The sequence below is a fragment of the Amia ocellicauda genome, chromosome 14, assembly GCF_036373705.1.
Source record: "Amia ocellicauda isolate fAmiCal2 chromosome 14, fAmiCal2.hap1, whole genome shotgun sequence".
NCBI classification, from domain to species: Eukaryota; Metazoa; Chordata; class Actinopteri; order Amiiformes; family Amiidae; genus Amia; species Amia ocellicauda.
In genome coordinates this window covers 20,836,166-20,860,876 of record NC_089863.1, presented here as the reverse complement: position 1 = coordinate 20,860,876, position 24,711 = coordinate 20,836,166, and the positions used below count along the sequence as shown (strand labels likewise).

At 40.1% G+C, this 24,711-nt stretch overlaps 1 protein-coding gene across 1 annotated transcript in view; it reads right to left on the bottom strand.

The window, feature by feature from the left end:
- The window catches only part of LOC136767335 (integrin alpha-X), a 29,943-nt gene extending 13,898 nt beyond the window's left edge, over window positions 1-16,045 (bottom strand). Inside the window, exons 1-15 of the mRNA XM_066721104.1 lie at window positions 15,948-16,045; window positions 11,890-12,004; window positions 11,720-11,808; window positions 11,381-11,445; window positions 11,079-11,196; window positions 10,347-10,594; window positions 9,726-9,886; window positions 8,767-8,917; window positions 7,596-7,740; window positions 6,348-6,421; window positions 5,903-6,032; window positions 5,171-5,301; window positions 4,918-5,064; window positions 3,434-3,634; window positions 2,531-2,661 (exon numbers count right to left, since the gene is read on the bottom strand). Coding sequence (XP_066577201.1) covers window positions 2,531-2,661; window positions 3,434-3,634; window positions 4,918-5,064; window positions 5,171-5,301; window positions 5,903-6,032; window positions 6,348-6,421; window positions 7,596-7,740; window positions 8,767-8,917; window positions 9,726-9,886; window positions 10,347-10,594; window positions 11,079-11,196; window positions 11,381-11,445; window positions 11,720-11,808; window positions 11,890-12,004; window positions 15,948-15,987 — 1,946 coding nt within the window. The 5' untranslated portion in view covers window positions 15,988-16,045. The remainder of the gene's footprint in view (window positions 1-2,530; window positions 2,662-3,433; window positions 3,635-4,917; window positions 5,065-5,170; window positions 5,302-5,902; window positions 6,033-6,347; window positions 6,422-7,595; window positions 7,741-8,766; window positions 8,918-9,725; window positions 9,887-10,346; window positions 10,595-11,078; window positions 11,197-11,380; window positions 11,446-11,719; window positions 11,809-11,889; window positions 12,005-15,947) is intronic.
- Between the last annotated feature and the right edge of the window lie 8,666 nt (window positions 16,046-24,711).

Here is a 24,711-nt window from a genome sequence, read left to right as displayed (position 1 = left end):
GGATAGTGAAAGTATTTGTCATTCGGTTCAGCGTGACACAATACATTCACTTTTCCGATTTCAGACAGAGATCAAGTAAAGACCCAACGTGAGTTTTAAAACAAGTCTGGAATCCCAAAGGTCATGGGATGTATAGACTAGACTCATATTCCAATAACATGACCAAACATTAATGAGGCTGCAATCAGAAATTGCAAACCATACCACTCCTTAAATGACAATCAATATATCATTACGAATATTCTCTCATTACAAAACTACCCTGGATTATGTCACATATTCTCTTTTTACTATGCAATATGCATATCAGAACACACATGCAGCTGTAGATCACGTGAAAGCATATGATATGATATACTTAGATTTCCAAAAAGCTTTTGATAAGGTTCCACACCAAAGACTGATCCTCAAATTGGAAGCTGTAGGCATTCAGGGTAATGTAAGTAGATGCATTATGAACTGGTTGATGTCTAGGAAACAGAGGGTGTCGATTAGAGGAGTCACTTCTAACTGGAGTGAGGTTGTTAGTGGAGTTCCACAGGGATCAGTACTAGGGCCTTTGCTTTTTCTAATCTATATTAATGATCTGGACTCTGGGATAGTTAGCAAACTTGTCAAATTTGCAGGTGATACTAAATTAGGTGGCTCAGCAGATACAATCTTGGCAGCACAGGCTATTCAGAGGGACTTAGATAATATTCAGCTGTGGGCGACACCTGGCAAATGAAATTCAATGTGGACAAGTGTAAGGTAATACATGCAGGTAACAAAAATGTCCACTATAATTACACTATGGGAGGAATAGAACTAGATGAAGTAACACATGAGAAAGACCTAGGAGTCTATGTGGACTCCTCACTTTCTCCATCCAAGCAATGTGGGGAAGCAATAAAAAAGGCAAACAGAATGCTAGGGTATATTGTCAAAAGTGTAGAATTGAGAACAAGGGCAGTAATGTTCAGACTGTACAATGCACTAGTTAGAGCTCATCTGGATACTGTGGACAGTTCTGGGCTCCACACTTCAAGAAAGATATCGCTGCTCTAGAGGCAGTTCAGAGGAGAGCAACCAGACTTATTCCAGGTCTGAAGGGAATGTCCTACTGAGAGACTGAGGAACTGAACCGTTTCACCCTGGAACAGAGGAGACTACGTGGGGACTTGATCCAAGTCTTCAAAATCATGAAGGGCATCGACCACATCAAACCAGAGGAGCTTTTCCAGATCAGCAGGGACACACACACCCGGGGACACAAATGGAAATTGGGCTTCAAGGCATTCAAAATGGAAAGCAGGAAACACTTCTTTACACAGAGAGTAGTCACAATCTGGAATAAACTACCCAGCGATGTGGTTGAAGCTGAAAGTTTGGGAACATTTAAAAATAGTCTGGATAGGATCCTTGGATCACTTAGATATTAATGAACACCAAACAAGCACGATGGGTCAAATGGCCCCATCTCGTTTGTAAACTTTCTTATGTTCTTATGTTCTTATAAATTACTAGCAGTATTATTCACATTATTAACTAATATCCAGTTGATTCATAAATAAAGTGTTAACCCTTGATAGTGTGCATTAATGCACATGAATTGTATGTACATTCATTCATGCATTTGGGGTTGTAATCAATTGCTGAAAGTAGTTCATCTGTATGTTAGTTGCATTTGTCTTGAAAATAAATAGAAAACCCTATTTGTTCACACATTACAAACCCTGGAGACAGTGATTAAAGGTATTTCCCAATATCTCCAATACCACCAAACATACACATAATAATCTGTCAGGTGGTTTTCAGTCTTCACTTATATCCAGTGCACGTCTCATTTAATTTTATTTAATGATGAGTACATTTAGTTTCGGCTGGCGCTCTGCTGCTATGTCAGGTTTAGAGGCCTGTGATCTTTTGATCACTAAAAGTGGAGCGCAAGGCGAGCATACATTTGAAAGCAAGTATGACTTGATTGCGGTGGCCTTTATAAAATCCAGCTGAATGTTTTTAACAACGTGTAGGCCCAAAGTTGACTGATGATCGTTTAAGGAACACTTCCCGCTGCCACTTGATGGATGGCGGGAGACATATTCAGGCATTCTAGTATTGTAGGGTTTAGCTTTCTGGTCTATTATTGCTTTGTTACTCCAGTTCATCCCCGAGGTGTCCTAGCTATTTCATTGAGGTTGAGACATTGAGCAGGACCAAAGGAATAGTAAACCCACACTACAAAATCAATGAATTGATGCATTGTACTATACATAAACAATTTAATTTTGTATTGCATATCAAAAATACAGGATGTTAAAGATATCCATATCATAATGTTATCGCAAGACCAAGACTGCAATCCTATCATCCAATTTCCAGTTACAGCGTGAACCGGTGTCTACAGTGCCTGCCCATCACTGTGTGATTATCACAGCTATTGGTTTCTGTAGACCTTCAGCAATGGCAATGGCAAATAGGGTGGATGGTGCTAGATGAGAGAGTAAAACAATAGACATCAGGGAACAATCCAGCCGAGATGGCGTCTCACCTGAGCACCAGTACCTTCCCCTGGGAGCCCACAGCCAGCTCAGGAATCCCATCTCCACTGAGGTCCATTGTGCCGTGCAAAGACTGACCCCAGTACTGCAGCGTCACTGGCAAGTCACTGGCAGCGATACGCTGTGGAAAGAGACGCTGTCAGACACACTGGACTGACGCCCTAGACACCCAACTAACACAATAACACACTGTTCCATATATTAAACTAATAACGCCAAAACATCCTACGACAGTGGACTCTCAAACAGACGGTCAGCATGTTTCCATTAAAGTGAGTTTTCCGAAAGTGAATGTGTTCTGAGAACTGGATCGGAAAGATAGTGTTGAAGCAAAGTGAATAGGGCTCAGATGTTTCTAGTCAAGATAAGAATGAACAGACAGGTAGGGGAGGGAGGGATGGAGAAGGGAGTGAGACAGTGTATCTGCCTAATTGCAATGTGTCCATGCACTTGTGGCTGCACATTTCTGTTCTGACATTGATAAGGAATGCTTTTGCCATATAAACTTGAGAGATCTTGAACTGCCAGGGAAACTCTGTCAGACATCCTTCTGGTTCCTCTCTCTGCAATTGCTTGAAACAAGAAAGCGTCTTGACTGACTTCAACCTAAACAAAGGGTGAAGCTTCGATCTTCCACAGTAGCTTCCTGATAATGACCCTTTCCTCTTATTGCAACAGTAGGAGAAATGGACATTGAAATCAGTTTGCACATGTGCAGTGCCCTAAAAAAATACATAAATGTTGTTCATTCTTTGTATACCCTTCGGACTGCCAAATATAGCGGACTGACATGATGACACCCTGAAGGACTGGAAACTGAAAACGCATCTGAGATACTTGACAAACCAACAAACAGATATATTGATAGATTGGTAAATTCAATGATCGAGTACCTGGGTGTACTGGCCCAGATCCTGCTCACCGCCGTTGAAGATGTACACAGAGCCATGCCCGTTGTCCTCCAGCGGAGCGCCCACTGCTACGTCATTGATCCCGTCCCCATTCAGGTCCTGAACCTCCTTGATGGATGCACCGAAACGAGAACTGGACTGTCCACTTTGGCCACTGAGAGCCCCAGAGGCTATCAGCTTCATCTAAGAGCGAGGAAGAGAGGTAGAGGGAGATTCATACAGAAACGAATATATACTCTTGATACACTAACACAGATGAATATAGGTACCATATACCATAAGACACACACAGAAAGATTACTATAGACCCTATGTTGCAAATTATATTTTGTATAGTTAATTTTCATTATGAAGGGAGGAAACATGGTAACAATAGAACAACTACAGTGCACACGATCTTGGATTCACTCAAGTGAAGGGGATTCGAAATTATACCTAAGAGCAGAGTGGTGAAACTACATCTCATTATGAAATATGAGCTGATCACTCAGAATCCATATATTCAGTTGTGTGAGTCTATCACAACAACAGATACTGAGCCAAGTACCATCATATGTCAACCATGTTTGAATGCCATGGGAGCAAAACAAAGCAACACTTCAAATTTGAATATATCATTATATATATATATATATATATATATATATATATATATATATATACACTCACCTAAAGGATTATTAGGAACACCATACTAATACTGTGTTTGACCCCCTTTCGCCTTCAGAACTGCCTTAATTCTACGTGGCATTGATTCAACAAGGTGCTGAAATTTGGCGTAAACAGAATGAGAACATGGATCCATCATGCCTTGTTACCACTGTGCAGGCTGGTGGTGGTGGTGTAATGGTGTGGGGGATGTTTTCTTGGCACACTTTAGGCCCCTTAGTGACAATTGGGCATCATTTAAATGCCACGGCCTACCTGAGCATTGTTTCTGACCATGTCCATCCCTTTATGACCACCATGTACCCATCCTCTGATGGCTACTTCCAGCAGGATAATGCACCATTTCACAAAGGTCGAATCATTTCAAATTGGTTTCTTGAACATGACAATGAGTTCACTGTACTAAACTGGCCCCCACAGTCACCAGATCTCAACCCAATAGAGCATCTTTGGGATGTGGTGGAACGGGAGCTTCGTGCCCTGGATGTGCATCCCACAAATCTCCATCAACTGCAAGATGCTATCCTATCAATATGGGCCAACATTTCTAAAGAATGCTATCAGCACCTTGTTGAATCAATGCCACGTAGAATTAAGGCAGTTCTGAAGGCGAAAGGGGGTCAAACACAGTATTAGTATGGTGTTCCTAATAATCCTTTAGGTGAGTGTATATATATCGCCTGTTACATCTAGAATACAGCAATATATTTTTGAGGTCATATCACCAACACCCTACCTTAGAGATACTCCTATTTTTGTAAAATATTTAAGGAAGAGTAAGAGGGTCAAGTTACTACCGTCGTCATATCAAATCTGTAGACAAACACCAGGCCTTCTCTGTCAGGGCTAATGTACATGGGAGCCCCAACCAAGACCAATTTTGTTGTCCCAGTTTTGCCTTTGAGATTCACGGCGCAAACTGCGGCACCAAAATAACAGCCGCTCTACATGGAGAGAAAGACACAGAATACACACCGATCAGTAAATTCAGTCAGTGTGGCAGTCACTCAGAGCAGTTAGTCAGACAATCAGTCAGTGCTACAAAGTTACCTGATTTCCATTCACAGACTGTGTGACATTGTTTCCCTGAAACACTACCACTCTCCCCATATGGGCATAACGTGGCGCTCCAACAACAATGTATGTAGATATGTTCACCTTCAGATCTGTCATAGAGTAACCTGAAAGAAAGCAGCAGAAAGACAGAGGTTAAAAGAGTACTTGCCTGACTAAAAAATAAATAATTTAACTGGTTTTAAAATAGAGCTCTAATTAAATCTAATTTTGGATCAACCTACTTGTATACATATGATGGGCTATGTTTATTTAATAAAATAATAATGAATAGCACTGTATTTTATGTTTATATTTCTGTATGTTTTCATTTTCTTGAAAGGTACTAGAAACTGCAATTGCAACATGTTCCGTGTTAGTTTTCTTTGCTGCCTGCCACCATTTGTCTTCTACAGAAATGTGGGCAACAGGTTGCTGTTGGAATGAACTGCATGGGGAAGAATTGTCATGATGGTGGATTATTGTGGGAATAAATTGTCAGGTGCCAATTATTGTGGAGGGAGTTCTTGTAGGTAAGTTTTCATGGACCTATTCAGTACAGGAAAAGGATATAGCCGACTTATATGTGAATACTATAAACAAGAAGTCTACTTTTAAATAAAGAAAGAAAGGAACATATAGGAGTTTGTTTTCTAATTTTCATAAGTTTACTGCAGTGAATGTCTATGGGAGGCTGTGCTGGTGCAGGATTAGCACTCTCTCTCCTACCCAAGTAAGAGTTCGTCATATCAGTGTTGTCTGACGACATGTTATAAAATGTCATTGTGTCTCCGCTGGACTGAAAATAGCCTCCGGACCAGTCGTATGTCCCCACTGCACCAAAATACAACTTCCCATCCTGACAGAGAGAGATGATTGAAAGATAGGTAGGAAGGGGATTAGGGAGAGGGAATAGAGAGACAGGGTGATGGGAAAGGGAGAGAGAGATGGAGTCAAAGGTTGGCAGGCAATGGGAGAGATGTAGAGTTCACAAACTGAACAGATTAATACAAAACTGAGATTGGGACAGAGCATTACTGTAACAGTTAGATTAATAGTGTGTACTATTAACTATTGACTTTGTCTTGGTTACAGTAAAAGAGTCCCGTTGATTAAAAAAAGCTGCCCTGTATACCACTGCTCACACTTCTGTATTACAAACGCCAAGTCTTACAGAGTCAAAATGAGTGCTGAAGCCACCCTGAGACATCTCCTGCACGAAGGAACTGGCTGTAGAGGACTGCTTTCCTGGAAAATATAAACACACATATAAATACACAATCCAAACAAAAAACTACTTTTACGTGAAAGGATAACAAATACAAATGAAAGCAAATGATGCACCCAGAGATCTTAATTTGCTTGATGTGCCTCACAGACACACACAGGCATAGGCATAGGTTTAGGAGGGGATGGGGGTCCCCCCCAATGTTGACAGAATATTACATTGTCCCCCCCAATAATGTGTCCATAGGCGTAAGGGACACGTCCCTCCCAATTCTGAAACCAAACCTACGCCACTGCACACAGACACACACACTCACAGCGCTCTGTGTTACCTGATGCTTGACTTCGGTCTGACACCTATTTCTCTTCTGAGAGTGTGCTTTGGTGCTTTGACACACACATAACAGACTCAATTCCCTAGATAGCACTGCTGATGATCTATTTTTATTTATTTTATTTATTTATTGAAACATTGGTGCCAGTGGTAACAGCACCAATTTATATGATTATCTCTTTAAGTATTGTTGCCTTAATTTTTTTCCAAGTGTATGGATGTCATTTGAATGGCTAAGGTGAGGCAGTCACCAGCAGTCGTCAGCAGCCCCCTCCTCCACCCACTCAGTCTGTGTTTCATCAGCACCCCTTCAATCCCCTCACCGGTTGGCACCCCCCCAACAACCCCATGGTGAACCCTGGCCCTTGTAAAAAATAAGTTGTGCACCCCTGGTCTAGAACCATTGTGGTATTGACTTAAAAAGTTAATTACACGTATCACTGGAAAAAATATGTTTTTGGAGGTTTTCATCTTTTTTGCCCCGGTGTCTGTTATTCCTCTTTCCTTATTCCCCAGTTGTAAGTGTCAATCGATACTCAGCTCTACGGTCTTGCCCACAGTACAATATGGATTCACTATACACCACTGTCTCTTATGGGCTGAATATCATTGTGGTTAAAGAAAATAGTCTAAAACAGATTAGTTATTTTCTTTAAAAATGGGCCCAATAGCCCAGACAGTACTGACTCCAACAGTTTATGGCCAACCATATGCACTGTAATGAACCACATTCTATATAATAATAATAAACTGCCAGTATAATAAAGCAAGAAACACTTAATCAGAGACAGAAGTATAGAGCCGGGCCAAGAGTTAGATTGAGATTGTAGACAGACAGACAGACAGACAGGTTAATTTCACCTTCAATAGCAAAGATCTTTTCTGCCAGTTGGTTCTGAAGGCCGCTGAGAGCGTCGAAGTTGTCCACAGCAAATACAAAGCTGCTGTTGGAGGCGATGATGTTCAACTGATTTCTAGCATTCAAATTTACAAATGCATCCCCCACCTACCGAAACACAGAAATCTGTTTGTTGCTGCTGACACTGCTCAGCCCTCAATTAAATCACAAATATCTGATGATGAATCATGTGTTAATTATTTATTTTAATTAAGCCACTTATTAATGTGTGTGTTGTGACCAAATTGAACTGACAAAAATAATCAATGTTTTAATGGCAGATTGTATTTTAACCATAGAAATGAACAGCTCTGTATATGGTCCATAGCTGTGACATTGCTGGTTCCCATTTGAGATGTTTTGTCCCGACAATACTTGTCCAGTCTTCATGAATTGTGTGAGCATTAAAGAAATAAAATCAATTCCACTTCAAAATAAAAAGTAATAAATGAATGGATAAATGAACAAGTCATACACAGTGTCAATTAAAGTGTAACCAGACCCCCATTTCACAGACCCTCGTCTCTCCATACATCCCCTCCAGACCACTGCGCTCCTCCAGTGCCAGAAGGCTAACTCTGCCTCCTCTCCACTCTCCTTCCTCCAGAGCCGCTCCTTCTCATCCCTGAACCCTAAGTGGTGGAACGACCTGCCCACCGAAGTCAAGACAGTAGAGTCTCTGACCTCCTTCCAGCGCTTACTCAAGTCACACCTATTCACACTGTACTTGTAATTTAGTCATTTACTCTCCTGTAAGATAGCACTTTAAAACGTTTTATCATACTACTGGCCTTGCATTACTAGCACTAGTATTGCTTATTTTGATTGCCCCTATGCTCCCTTTCCCTTGGCCCTGACTGTGACCTAACATCTTGTCTGCACTCATCAGCTTTTGCGATCCAGGATGTGAGACCCAAAATATTGTATACACTTGTGTAAATTGGAATTTGTAAAATGTATTATGCTTTGTACTGCACTGTATTATAGCACTTTGTATTGATCTTATATTTTGTAAGTCATCCTGGATAAGGGCATCTGCTAAGAAATAAATAATAATAATAATAATAATAATAATAATAATAACATGATGAATAGATGGAGTATTCAACCCATTTGGGTTTCAGTGGCTCCTACCCCAATGGCATACCGGACGATACCATGTTTATCAGCTTCACTGGTTGCTTTAGGCAAATCATTAGGATCCGTAGCCAGTCCATCTGTGATGGTGATGAGCACAGGGATGGCATCAGGTCGGGCTCCAGAACTGCTGAGAAACATGTTGTTTCTGAGGGAGAGGAACAGAACAGGTCGGGTCAGCAGGACACAAACAAAGGTCACAGAGGAAAAGGAAGCTTCAAAAGATTCACAGTTAGTGTCCAATGGGAAGAGAATAAATGCTAATACTTCTATTTTTAGTATACGTTCAGTACAGAAAATGAAAGGAGTTTAACAATTTGGAGGAAGCTAGTGAATAGTACTGTTTAATATGCTTCTCCATGCATCACTGTGATTTTACTTGGCATTCACTTTGGGCTCTTATAATTTCTCCAGCCCGATTGCTTAAAACTGTATTAAAGTGTTTAAAGTGTAACTGTGTTAAAGCTCCCTGAAGAGACAGGAGACAGTATCTGAATACATGATGCCCAGTGAAATGATCTGTGATTGAAGTGCAATACAAACACAACAAAATATGGCTTTACCTATAATGTGTTAACTTTCTTTTAACATCACAGTAAAACATTGTTCTCTGGAGGTTAAATCAGTATTTAAAATAAATAAATAAATAAATGCTTTACACTACCCTTTGCTTAATGCAACAATATCAGAAAATCCACAAAATAAGAAAAGTGCATCGAAACATCTTTACAATTTTCATTTATTTACCAAAACACATTCATTTAAAAAAAACAAAGCCACTTTCAACATTTTTTTCTGCCTTTAAATCATTGTTAATCCATATCAATTTTGTTTAACAACTGTAATTACTGTTTTAAAGGCAGGTAGTGACAGAAGAAAAAACACTGAAAATAGGCAGCTGTACTTATAAGTCAACAGCAAAGTAAGAAAGCAATGATATAATGTTGAATACTTACGCCACAAACTGAATGGCTTTTGCTGTATATGTAAATTGTTGTTTCTGTACTATATTGTTAATGAGGATTTCTATATTGCTGGTTGCCAGGTAAGTGTTGAAGTTAAACTCCACCTCTGTATAAGAGGAAAACTGAACCACCGCAAACTGCAACGACAGTTGACATTGCAATCAAATCAAGACTTTGAATGTTGATTTTCCTACATTTAAAATTTGAAAAGCTCTGTTTTAATAAATTTATTTTTAAAATAATGTATTACATAATATAATGCTACTGAAGTAGAATAATATATATATATATCTGCACTTTCAAAAGACATTTTCAAAGTCATATTTCAAAAGTCATATTTCCCAAGAAGGAAAATGAATTGTTGCTAAAAAATGGTCATACTGTATTTACATTTCACCCCCAAAAAATTGAAACTATAGGTTAGACCAAATCAAATCTTTAACCTTCTCACAAATGGCAAATTACAAACCTGTGCCTATTGTAATTTAAATTAATGCCAGAGGCCACATTCTACTACTTATCAATGAAAACACAAAGGTACAAGTTTATAACTGATGATTCACAGGTGGGACAACATTTTGACTTGGTTTAGGCCTGTGTATTTTAATGTGATTGATTTACTTTAGCTGTGGAAATAAAAGACAATAACTCAGCAATTGGAAGGTCAGTTGTTTTCAATACACAGTCTGTCAGTCTCTCTCTCTTTCTCTCTGTCCAGACGAGTCTTACGTTGGCTCTTTTCTGGTGGAAGTTCTTGATGATTTGTATCATGAAGGTCTTCATCTTGCTGAAATCGCCTGAACTTATGCTGCCTGAGCCGTCAATCAGGAACACGATGTCGATGTTCTTAGGGGGGCACTCTGCAGAGATATCATCGCCCACAGCAGACAACAAAACAGCAACCAAAACTTTTACAATAATATTACAGCATATTTTTATAATATAATAATTGTAATAGAGCAAACACAATGTTAAGCTACAATGCGGTATAAAGGCACACAAACAAGAATACAGCACAATACAACTTATACAAATATATAACAATGTGATGAAACACACAAATGTCACAATTTAAAACAGTGTATAGTGCTATACTGTTGTAATTATAGTGTTATAACCATGCTGTACATCCCTTGATAACTTCATATCTGCTTCCTGCTACTATCAATGCACTTTCGATTTGTGTCTGCTAAGGGACACTGGAGATGGCACTGGAATATGCCATGGCATCATACGGAGTGGAAACTGAGATCATGGCAAGTGCCAAAGAGAGAAACAGAAACATACAGAGAAGAAGACAGAGAGGCAGAGAGACAGACCCAAGAGGGTGTGAGGGTCTCTGACCTTGGTACCCAGGAGAGTAGTTTCCAGGCAGAGGCATGAAGGTCCTGTTTAGTTTGAAACAAATGCCATTCAAGTATGTGTTCTTCCCACAGGGATGTTGCAACCTGGGCCCACACACCTACCATCCAGGAACACGACATATTGGGAAAGAAGAAGACATATTAGATCGCAGTGAATAGAACATTAGAGAATAGTCCATTAACAGAGACTACAGCAGAGTAACCCCGCAGTGAGAGAGGGAGGGAGGGAAAGGTGAAGAGGGAAGAGTAATTTACTACATGAGTGGGTGACATGAACCTTACCACAAGCTCTTGGGTGGATGGATTAGTAGTCAATGCCAGACCCATTGACCAGGGACCTACTGCACCTGCAGACACACAGCTGTATTAGCACTCTACTGTTAATTATTGATGTATTATCAGTCTGCAGCCATTCTGTTGTATTTGTTCATAAAAGTCCACAGTGAACTCAGTTGTATCAAGTACAGTCTAAAGCAGTCTTGTCTGCTATCGTAAAGCTGGCGTTTTTCAGCTCTGGAGAAGAAGGTTTGGGTTTGTAGTTTTATTTTAATCTTTTACTTTGTGGTGGACTCGGCAAACTCAACCCCAATTTCCACTGACACATCCAAGAACACCGTATACCTGGCACAGTAATGCGGGAACAAGACGAAGAGTTGTAGGAACATCTGAAGAGGCTTCCGTTTCCTTGCAGAGGAGCACTGACAATGACCCTGTGAACACACAGAAACAATTAAGTCTTCTCTCTCTCTTTTTCTCGCTGTACACTCTGTTTCACATACTGCCACACTCACCATTTTCCATTTCCACTGTCCATCTGTCTTACATTGTATCCGAACCATTCACTGTCGCCATCAAACTTTGTGAAGTTCTCTGTCTCCAGGTTAAATGCTGTGGAGCGGCCCAGCTCTGTAATCAGAAAGAGAGAGAGAGTGAAAGAAGAGTTTGAAACACCATCAGCTACAGTAAAGAGAAATGTGTGCATGAGTAGGCGTGCACAAGTCAAAACCAGCCACCGATGACAAGGGAACTACATCCAACAACGAAGGGGTTCTAAGAACTGTATGTCAAATGTTTGAGCTTCTCTAACAGAAGTATTTACAAGTTGCCACAGAGAGACAGGAGAGTACAGGTGAGAGGCAGCCATCTTGTTGTTTGACTAGTTTCAGACCAGTCTTAGCATTGCTCATTTTGTTTTAAGTTTTCCTAAATTGATGTTAGCATTGTCTGTAGTTTGCCTAAATTGAAGTCAATTCAGTTCAGCTGCTGAGTTGGTGAAAGTAAACGGGTTGGAGAAGGGAGATTTTGTCTAGGACTAGCAGGAATTCTGTTGCAGGAGGAGCCAGGTGTGGCCTGTTAGGTGTGAATTGGGGGTAGGCAGACAAAAGCTACTTAAAGCAGTTGTTGAGAGAGAGCTGCGCTGTTTCTCGATCACAATAGTTAAGCAGTTGACTAGGAACAGGAACCAAAATACATTAAACTAACTAAACTAACATTTAGAAGCATGTGGCCACTACAGTGTCAGGTTTGCAGAATGATTGCCTTCCTGGATGAACTCATCCAAGACTGTTTCATTTGTGAATGTTGTCGGCATGTTGAAATCCTAGAGATCAAGGTTCGTGATCTTGAGGCTCAGCTTGTCGATCTGCGCTGTATTATGGATATAGAAGAATTGGTCAATCAGCCCATGAGAGAGATGGTGTGCACGCCAAAACCTAGGAGAGTTGAGACCTTAGAGCAGGACAGCGTAGAGAACTGCTGGGTTACAGTAGGTCGTAACCGCAGAAAAGGGTGTGCACACCCCTAGAGACACCCCAAGAGCTTGAATTGCCCAACAGGTTCCAACTGCTGGACACCGAGTTGGACAGTGACAGCTCAGAGGGTGATGGGGGGGCAGTTGAGCACCAGAGCACCATGGTGCCCAATCCCCCCCCAGACGAAGGAGGTATTTATAGTAGGAGATTCAATTCTTAGAGGTGTAGATCACACAGTGTGTTCTAGTGACAAGGAGACCCGCATGGTATCTTGCCTGCCTGGTGCTCAGGTTGCAGATCTCCCTAAACTAGTAGACGGGCTACTGGCCAAAGCCGGGGGGAATCCACTGGTCATGGTCCACATTGGAACCAATGACATAGGAAAAGGTAGGACAGAGGTTCTGCAATACAAATTTAAAGAGTTAGGAACAAAACTAAAGAGCAGAACCTCCACGGTAGTTTTCTCTGAAATACTTCCGGTACCACATGCCAGGCCAGGGAGACAGGCAGAGATTAAAAAGTTTAACACGTGGTTGAAAGCTTGGTGTAGGGAAGAGGGGAACTAGATGAAGTAACGCATGAGAAAGACCTAGGAGTCTATGTGGACTCCTCACAATGTGGGGAAGCAATAAAAAAGGCAAACAGGATGTTAGGGTATATTGTCAAAAGTGTAGAATTGAGAACAAGGGCAGTGATGTTCAGACTGTACAATGCACTAGTTAGAGCTCATCTGGATACTGTGTGCAGTTCTGGGCTCCACACTTCAAGAAAGATATCGCTGCTCTAGAGGCAGTTCAGAGGAGAGCAAGCAGACTTATTCCAGGTCTGAAGGGAATGTCCTACTGAGAGACTGACGAACTGAACCTTTTCACCCTGGAACAGATGAGACTAAGTGGGGACTTGATCCAAGTCTTCAAAATCATGAAGGGCATCGACCACATCAAACCAGAGGAGCTTTTCCAGATCAGCAGGGACACACGCACCCGGGGACACAAATGGAAATTGGGCTTCAAGGCATTCAAGACAGAAAACAGGAGACACTTCTTCACACAGAGAGGCGTCACAATCTGAACAAACTCCCCAGTGATGTGGTTGAAGCTGAAAATTTGGGAACATTTAAAAATAGACTGGATAGGATCCTTGGATCACTTAGTTATTAATGGACACCAAACGAGTGTGATGGAGCGAATGGCCTCCTCTCGATTGTAAACTTTCTTATGTTCTTACTGCATGGATCTCAATACCAGCTTATTTTATATACAACCGTATTATCTGTATTAATATGTATTATCTTACTTAAAAGTTTTCAAAATTAAATGTTTCTGGCTTTTTTTTACAATCTGGCCATCAAAGAAATAGAGCCTAGTAACTAGATGATAAATGAATAGCTAGCAAGTTTAAATGGGTAACTACTTATTGATTTTAGTGCAAAATATCTGTACTATAGAAAAAATAGTAGTATAAATATAATTTTGTGTGGTTTTCTTTCTTCTGATATGTTTTACTTTGGTAGTTAAACTTCCCATAAGTTTCCCACAGAGAAAAGCAAAGACTATAAGGTATACTTTATTTTTACAAATCAACATTTCAATCTGGCCTGAAAGCTGAAAGATAATGTCACCATATTTGCATACAGTTGAAAGTATTTGGATCCTCTATTTTAACACTAGAACTGTAAAGCCCATCATGGTTTACACTTTTAAAATGTAATCCATAATTTTGGTGGTCCAACTCACTCTAGGAGTCTATAAATTTAGATGTTTGATAAGGTAAGAAATCGATTATGCATAACAAACTTTTTTCCTACTAAAGCGAGGACAACCGAATACATGGATATTTTTGTGTGACAAAATGTACTTTTCACCTTTTTGTGAGGAGAAATGTTCATGGATGGTGCACAAGAGAATAGCATTAAAATGTTCAGGGCTCATGGATGATAAGTGCTATACGCTGTCACGGTCTGTATCAGGTATCGAATTATATACTAACTGCAGTATATCATGATATGGCCTTATTAGCACAGCACAATACAATACAAATGATTAAGCACACAAAATAAATAATGCACAGAATACAAGTAAAGTCTTAGTCGCCATAGTAGTCCAGAGTTTGCGAAGTATAATCAAAATCAATGAAAACTAAATTCCCTTTTTTTTAATTGCAGATTTTTTAAATTATGTAACAGTTTAAACATTTCAAGTCCAAACTTGAAAACTCTGAAAACACCATAACGTCATATGTGTTGGACTATTACTTGTAGCTTATAGTTCAGGTTTATTGGGTCTCAGATGCCTGTTGATAATTTTCCTTTGGCCCCAGATGATGCAGAATTTGGGAGCCACTCAATAAAACAGTCTGGATTATCTTTTATGTGTTGGGATGGGTTCATTAACCACTAATTGATGAGGCTTGTGGCGATGTTTATTTACTGCGCCAAATTAAACCAATGATCTTCAGTGGCACTATGCATTATTATGAAAGTATTCATTTTCGTGAGGACTGTAGTCATTTGGCAGTTTTCGCTGCAATTGTTACCTGTGAAAATATTTGCATATATGGTATTTCTGAAGTTAAAATTGACAATTTGCAGATAGCTCTTTTATGATCCATGAGCTCCTTCTGGTTGAGTGCCACAGCTAACTTGAAGGGAAGATTTCATGTTTTGCTAGACCAAAGCAACACGTTCTAGTACTAGCTGCCTCTCCAGCTAATGTTGTTACAGTCTTACACTGGGGTTGATTGTCACATGTGAACATATATGACAACTAACCCCAAAATTAATGCAACAACTGGCCCTGAAAAGACTGTACGCTAAGTTTATGATAGCCACCTAACATGATGTAGCATAGATTTTCAGATAAAGTTGATAGCTTGTTCTTTTCAATATATTTGTTTTTATTACCCCAATTTGTCTAAGTTGTATTACTTAAAAAATGAGACACCTTATTTTTTGGGGGGTGGTCAAAAATATATTTTGCTCACCTCACATATTAGGTAATCTATGCTGCTCTGAACAAAACATGACAGTCAATTGCATTGCATTTCATTCTAGTGCAGCAGATAGAAGCAAAAAAAAAAATCTGAAAAAGTGACCCTACCTGCCAACAGGTACACCGTGATGGAAATCAGCCACTTCATGTCACTCTGGCAGAAAGAGAGGAAATGAGAGAGAGAGTACAGGAATGTTTCAGTTCTGCTCTCCAACTCTACCAGTGTAGGAAATTATGAAAATGAGGGCATAAAGAGAGAGGGTTGGTGGGGGGGGTATATAATTGCTTTGACACACTTTTCCAAAGTCTGTCCCAAAGTGGAAAACTCCAAACAAAAACACACTGTGAGTGGTCAAATTCTAACTGTGAGACACAGTATATCCATAGTTACATGTCTAAAACTCTTCATCACCTACTCAGTACATACAGAGCTGAAACAATAGCATTGTGACATCATGGGGCAGGCAGATGAAGTTGCTGTACATGCATGTAGAAGCTCATGGTTGTGGTCTAGGTCTGGGTGTGTTTGATCTGAGGATCTGAAGAAGTCAACTGTAGTCTCAATGACCAGAACATTTGAGACTGAGAATCATTTTACACTGCTGGAATACTAGCGCAGCATTACAGAATGACTTCCAGTACAGTGGCATTAAAGACAACATGTATGGCTTGATGTCATCAGCACAATCACAATTGGACACATTTGACAAAGACACCATGTAAGTTTGAAGTGTATATTTCTAGAGCCTCTTCAAAGAAATGAGGAATGAAGGTGAAGGTGATATGACATGAATATGTTCAGGTAAGTGTGCAGTAATGTTGCAAATACTACAGCAGTGGTATGAACAGTGAGATGCTTTGTGGGTAAGAATGGTGTCTATGTGTCGGTGTGCATCATGTGAGCCAAGTCTTTCAGTACGGTAAAGTGAAACTCAGAAATCAGGAATAAATCACCTTTTTCAGAGAACAATGGAGTCTAACATGAGTCTCAGTCGCCTCGAGCTCCTGCGTGTTGATGAAGGGGCTTCAATCTGGCTGAATACTGACCCATGTTCAAAACATTATTGGCCAGCGTGGCAGAGCCAGTGTGCCAGGGCAGCAAGGAGGGGCTGTAAGAGTGTGTGCTGCCATCTCAGTCAATGTACCGTTATGACTGTTATTTAAAGTGTTACCGATTGACGAGTTGGGGGCCTAGCTGCAGTTCTGTTTTCTCTGATTTAATTATATTCACATGTAACAAATGAAAGAGAACTGCAGTGGCCACTTCCCTCTTCACTTCCCCAAGCCTTTTGAAGAATGTCTACTGACAACACTGGCCTTCATAACTAGTGTCACCGCAGTTCGTAGATAGAGGCCACTTTCCGACTTTGATCAACCCCTAAACACAGAGCCGTGAACTCCTGCTTCAGTTCTTTTCAATATTAAGACATGTCTTAGCGTATCAAGGACAGTTTCTTCTATATGAGAAAGCTGGGATTCAAAGTACCGATGGTGCTTTTCTAAAGTGGATTCGACAATGGCAACCAGCACTGTGCGATCATCATCGCCCTTTTTTTTTTCCAAGCACCTCAAGGAAAGTAATTTCTTGGAGGTCGGCGACATCTGAAGACAGCAGTTTATCTAAAAAATCCAAGTAGAAGAAAAAGGCAACTTACATCATATAAAAAGTAATAGAGTTACCAATTAATCTTTGTTTGTGTGTGTGTATGAATGTTTGTGTGTTGTGAACCTGGTGGCAGTTCTGTTTTTTTAATTTAACAATTTACACATACAGTTTAACAAAAGGAGGAAGAGAACTGCTTCCCTCTTCTCTTCCCCAAGCCTTTGAAGAACGTAAACAAACAGCACTGCCCTTTCAACCTAGTGTCTGTGTGTGTGTGTGTGTGTGTGTGTGTGTGGGGGTGTGTGTGTGTGGGTGTGTGTGTGTGTGGGGGTGTGTGTGTGTGGGTGTGTGGGTGTGTGTGGGTGTGTGTGTGGGTGTGTGTGTGTGTGTGTGTGTGTGTGGGGGTGTGTGTGTGTGGGTGTGTGGGTGTGTGTGGGTGTGTGTGTGGGTGTGTGGGTGTGTGTGGGTGTGTGTGTGGGTGTGTGGGTGTGTGTGGGTGTGGGTGTGGGTGTGTGTGGGTGTGTGTGTGTGTGTGTGTGTGTGTGTGTGTGTGTGTGGGGGGGGGGGTGGGTGTGGGTGTGTGTGTGTGTGTGGGTGTGTGGGTGTGTGGGTGTGTGTGGGTGTGGGTGTGTGTGGGTGTGTGTGTGTGTGTGTGTGTGTGTGTGTGGGGGGGGGGGTGGGTGTGGGTGTGTGTGTGTGTGTGGGTGTGTGGGTGTGTGGGTGTGTGTGGGTGTGGGTGTGTGTGGGTGTGTGTGTGTGTGTGTGTGTGTGTGGGGGGGGGGTGGGTGTGGGTGTGTGTGTGTGTGGGGGTGTGTGTGTGTGTGTGTGTGTGTGTGTGTGTGTGTGTGTGTGTGGGGGGGGGGTGGGTGTGGGTGTGTGTGTGTGTGTGGGTGTGTGGGTGTGTGGGTGTGTGTGGGTGTGGGTGTGTGTGGGTGTGTTTGTGTGTGTGTGTGTGTGTGTGTGTCTGTGTGTGTGTGTGGGTGCACATGCACCTCGAAGTTAAAAGGGTGAATTTGTTTTTCCATTTTCTAGAGAAGCAGGTTATAGCAAGTGTTTTCTTTATATTCCCTAGTGTTGCTGTGTCAAAGTCTACAGGATACAGCAACTGAGACAACACTACTGTGTTTCGAGCTGGAGGAATAAGACGGTCTGCGATTGAAAAGTAGCTTTTCTTTTCTTGTTATACACTCTCTGTTTGGAATTGCCAATTATTTATCAGCTGGGGTCGGTTGCATAAACATAGAATAAGTCTTTGTCTTAGTATAATTATAAGTCATACTAACGATAGACACTCAGTTAAATTCATCTTTCCTTAGACTGGTCTTACTTATTCAATTACGCAATGCATTCTGGGAATTGTAAGACACTTAAAGGAAAAAAAAAATAAACATGGCGGACGCTTTTCTAAAATAGTGACAATCCCAGTTTGCAGTAATTATTTAACTATGCTAGTTATTTAAATATAATGCAGAAAAATGAATACTTTGGGGGACATTTCCTGAAATGCACTCAGGAGGAGGTCAAGTCTTAGTCAGTTTAAATTTTTAGGCAAATTACTAACTTGTATTAGATTAGTCTAACTGTTAGATTAAGACTTGTCTCATGGTTTACACCAGTCTAATATAGCCCCCAGTCCGGCCCCCAGTCTCAATCCTACAACCCTCATACCAGCATTTGCGAAAGAGAGGCAGACGATTCTCAAACACATCCTACAAAACATGTGCATGTCTGTCATGCTACCAGTTTCTTGTCATAAGGGAAAGAAAAACTGTTCATTGATGGACTGATTTGAACCAGTATTATATGAACTATAGGGCCCAGATAGGAACCTGTGCTGTGTCTGTATTATAGATTGAAGGAACATAAGGCCTAGTTTATAGCAATAGGAAACCTGAATAACAGTAATAGATGGCTAGTACTGAAACATAAACTACATAAATGTCTTAACCGCAATATAGACCTCGGTCAAGTGAGGAAAAAAAGGATGTTAGTCACTGATGCTTCATAAAAGAAATAGATTTAGTTATTCAAATTAAATCCTACTTAAATTAAGAAGTTGAGGTTATTTCCCAAACAGTGGAGGTATGGCAACTCACATTACAAATTGTGACTGCAGTTTGAGGTAGGTCTCGTACTCAGAATTGACCAGTTACACTTTAACTCTATTTATGTATTATACTGTATGTATTACCATGTATGTAATACACCCTGTATGAATGCATAAATGTGTGCGGTGTAGACCACCTGGCTGCAGCAAAGATCTTGGACATGGAGGACAAGCGGACAAGCTCTGAAAAGCCCCAAAGAAGCAGATACACTGTGTGTGAAATGGATGACAGTAGACTCATCAGCCAAGCATCCTCCTTTGGACAAGACAAGCCCCAGGTTGTGAGAACCTAGTGGCAAACAAACAGTTGGTCAGTCTGCTGACGAGAAGGGGGAAGGATGAAAAGCCTTTTGTGGTTTGGATGCAGTGAGGCTCTGAAGCCATCGCCTGCAAAACGTAAACAGGAAGGATGAAAGGAGTGCATGCATTTCACCCACAAGCTTAACCACCACGATGACAAACAAGAAAGTGGTCTTCAAGTAAAGGAACTTCAGATTAATGGACTGAAGGGACTGTAATGGGGCCTTGGAAAGTGCGTCCAGCACTACGTCATGATGCCAAGAAGCAAGTGTACTAGACACAAGGAGGGCGAAGATGCCAAACCCCTTTCAGAAATTGCAGTGCCAGGACATTAGGTTGTGGCGATCCACGGTCAATTCTAGTGTAGCAGATATTGCTGTCAGAACTTCCATGCGTCCTGCAGCTCCTGCAAAAACTTCAAAATGATGGACAGGAAACAGGACCATGACCATGGCGGTGACACCAAGACTGAACAGCGATAAAAGCACTTTGCCCACATAGAAGGGGCCCTCTGTAATGCTGAAAGCTGAAGTCCTCTTGGGGCCACACACACCCCTTGCCCAAGACAGCAGGTCCACCCAAAATGGAATCTGCCAAGGCTCTCCATCTAACATTCTCCAGGGCCACCAAGGGGCCACCACAAGCTCTGACATACACTCTGACCGAACTCTCTCCAACAAACCTGGAGGATGGTCAGACTTGAATCAAGAACCACAGGGGACAGGGTGTCGACTCTGCAGAGATCTGCATGAGGACTCACGCCTAGATCCCCCAGCCAGGGGATTTTACATGCAATACATTACATTTACATGCACTACAACAACTACATGCATGACCAGCCAAGGCAAAGCTGAAATACTCAGATGTCTTTCTGAAATATTAAAATGGTGGCTATACTGTAGGAAAATTTACAGAAGTGGCATCTTTAAGTGAGCTTTTAAGTTATTATTGGAGTCACAAAACTGGGTGTTTCAGCTTCCCCTTAACTGTGCAAATCCAGTGTTCTTGTCTTTTTTCCGCTCTCCAGGAAGTCATGACAAAACACATCATAAAAACATTTGGATAAGAGTATTATATTCTATTATACATAAAATACATATTCATTGTACTGTAAAGTTTGTTCAAAACAGAAAAAAGCAGCAGTGAATTGCACAAATTGCAATTCAAATTGCAAAGTCAACTGGATGTGGTTTGTAAGCCTGAGAAAGGGGACATCATCATCCACACTAAAATGAAGACTTAGTGATGATGCACTACAACTTCTGATGATGCTGCAAATTCTGCAGCAAATTGTTCATAACGTTCGTAAAACAACTTCCGGAAATCAATCTACAACACGTGAATGAACTGCAGGAGTAACAAATGTTAACTATTCAATGAAAGCTTGTTTTATTGTTATTGTTGCACTAATTACTATTTATTTCACTGATTAACTGGGTCACAGAAGTAGATTGTTGGTTTCATTTTTAATAGTATGGGCAGTAACTTAATTTCAACTTAATTTCAGTTTCAGCTTTCTGTAACATTTGACCTGTAACTATTTGATCACATAATAATAATAATAATAATAATAATAATAATAATAATAATAATAATAATAATAATCAAAAATGGATGGATGGATGGATGGATGGATAATAATAATACATAACTATTAATCATAAAACATTCTCATTTTATGTATACTTCTGCAAACTGGGAGTTCTGTAGTGAACATATTTTGTTCTTGCAACATCAAATTGTAGTATAATGCTGTTTTAATGATCTGTGAAATAAATGTAATATTTTCCTTTTAGCTCTCTCCTGTGTTTGGCTTCAATGGTATTATAATAACTTATAAAATACATTGATCTGTAAAATATCCATCATCAAGAAGTGAAGAAGTTAAAATATAATGAAATGAAAGAAAGACAATTTGGCTGTTTGTGTGTGTGTGTGCGTGTGTGCGTGTGTGCGTGTGTGCGTGTGTGCCTGTGTGTGTGTGTGTGTGTGTGTGAGTGTGTGCCTGTATGTGTGTGTGTATGTGTGTGTGTGTGTGAGTGTGTGCCTGTATGTGTGTGCGTGTGTGCGTGTGTGCGTGTGTGTGTGTGTGCGTGTGTGTGCCTGTGTGTGTGTGTGTGTGTGTGTGAGTGTGTGCCTGTATGTGTGTGTGTATGTGTGTGTGTGTGTGAGTGTGTGCCTGTATGTGTGTGTGTGTGTGTGTGTGTGTGTGTTGTTCAGGACTGTGGTTAAGTGTGTCTTGTGTAAATATATACTGTGTGTCTGGGTCAGTGTGCAATGTTGAAGAGCGGAATTTTTAAGAAGAGAGGGTCAATAATATCACTGATGATTTTCATAAGTGACACACAGTTATAAATAGTGATGAAACAATAAAGTTAAAGGAAGTTGAAGCCAGCTTCCTCTTTGTCAAATGAAGGCTGACTGACTGCATTTCTGCCTGGGACAACACCAGGCCGCAGGCCGCGAGAAGGAGGTAGAAAAGGAGGAATTGAAAGAGGGGTGGAGAAGAAGAGTATAGATGAGTGGGTTTTGAATAAACCATAATAGTAAACATTCTCCCAGGTTTTTGTAATTCAGAATTACAAATTCATTTAAGGAATAAGGAGCATAAAAGTAGTGACAAAACATACAGTAAAGTACAGTTTAAGCATAATATAAGTACACATTATATATACTAAATTATAATCAGTATACTAAAACTATTAAAACATGTCAAATGGTACCATCACAGCTAGAACTGTTGTAAGTATATCGATTGGTATTTATTTATTATCTATAGTGAATACAGTAGTTTCTCTAATATTTGAAGTGTTTGCATGCCATATATCTTAATATGCACATCTGTCAGTGCCCAGTGTCCTCTGGCATCGATGTGTGTGATACAATGTCCAGGGGTGTAAAGTAATGAAGTACAAATACTTCATTCCTGTTCTTAAGTACGTTTTTCGAGTATTTGTACGTTACATAAGTATTTATTATTTGTGGCTACTGTTACTTTTACTCCACTACATTTATGAACAAAATAATGTACTTTTCACTCCACTACATTTCCCACAGACGACTCTGTTACTGTTACTCACTTCGGCAGGTCATTAATATGAATATTAAACCGGCTCTGTGCTTCACTCTGCAATGCCAGAGCACCACTCACACGTTTTTTTGTGACAAATCTCATGCATTTTTGTTTTGAAAACATACAGTATTAATAAACAATATGCATAATTAAATGTGATTTTTATTTTACATATTAACTTTATTATTCACTTCATTACATAAATAGTACAATTGTATATGAGAAAAGGTCCCGAAAAATCTTGTCCATGGCGATGGTTACACTTTATATAAAACAAAAGTTTTTAAGATGGCATGCGTAAGGACAACATCAAATTTTATAAAATTGATTATATAAAAATTGATTTTGTAGCCACACTCACATATTAGGTATTTATAGCCCAGATGAAGACACAGTAGGGCTGAAAGGTGTTGTTATTCAATAGAATGAAACTTTTGTAATACAAGAGTCTTGTCTAAATACCTAATAAGTGAGAGTGCGGCTACAAAATCAACTTTTCATTATATATTTTTGTCTTATTTGGGCCAACATCTCATGGGAGTGAAGACGCTGCATTGCACGGGTGCTATATATATATATATATATATATATATATATATAACTTAAAAGCACCCGTGCACTGCAGCATCTTTAATCTGGGTTTGAATTTCAAAACTCCCCAGGATGTTATTATATTTAAGATTCAAACCCAGTCTCCCTTACATTATAACAAATGTGATCTCTACAGATGTACAGATTTTATATTGTTTATTATTTATTACATTGTTGCGTTTTATTATACAACTCTTTGGGATGTGTGTGTGAACAGAGTGTCCTATGAGTCATTTAGTGTGTCATAACTTCTTCTTTCTCAGGAGCAAATGGGGATATTTATGGAGGCTGGTTAGTTTATTAGCATTATTACTTAAGTATTAAGCAATTGCATGTTTTGCACAATATTGGTATTCATTTATTATTGTTATGTCCTATAAGCTTGAGTAGGGAGATGTTTTCTGTGAAGGCAGGGTGTTCTCTTCTGTGCGGCTTTGTGTTCATTTTGTTGTTTAGCTCTGGTAACTCTAGTTCCTGGCCCTGGTTATTTAAAATACGAGTTTGAATGTGTTGTTACTCTCAAGCTCAGGCAGCACTGATGTCAGCCAGTCAGTGTGTGGGTATAAATACTTCCCCTTTTATTCTGTCCATTGTGTGCTGGTGGTCATAGGCGCAGGGCCCAGAGACTGTTTGAAAACCGCACAAGCGCATATGCATTCTCTTGCAAGTCAGCAGCGGTGAAGTTAAATATAACCTGTAACAGTGAACATACGTCCATATATATGTTTGTGTGTGTCTCTGTGTCTGTGATGAGCCGAACTGTTTAAGCATCTGTACATATGCTGTGTGCATCAGACAGAGGTGTGACTTCCTTTAGCCTTTTCATGACATTTAGCAACCTAAGGCCACAGCTTACTTGCCCTTGTTACAGTAAGAGCTGGATGATGAGGAAACTACATTACAATCAACACTCACTCTCAGACTGTTTGTGAATTATTGCCTCACATCCTCTGACTCCTTACACAAATAATAGCAATGCCTCTTTACCCAAGTCATGCATGATAGCTCCACTGCAAGATACATATGAACAAAATACTTATGCACTTCTATTACATATAAATATTGTAGTAATAATCAATTTAGTTACAGAAAGAAAGAAAAAAATTACTTTACATTATTTTGAGTGTCTTTCTATCCACTCTCTTAGTAAGAAACGTTACTGTTCTGTATGTTTTCTCTGAATAGGTTTTAAACATAG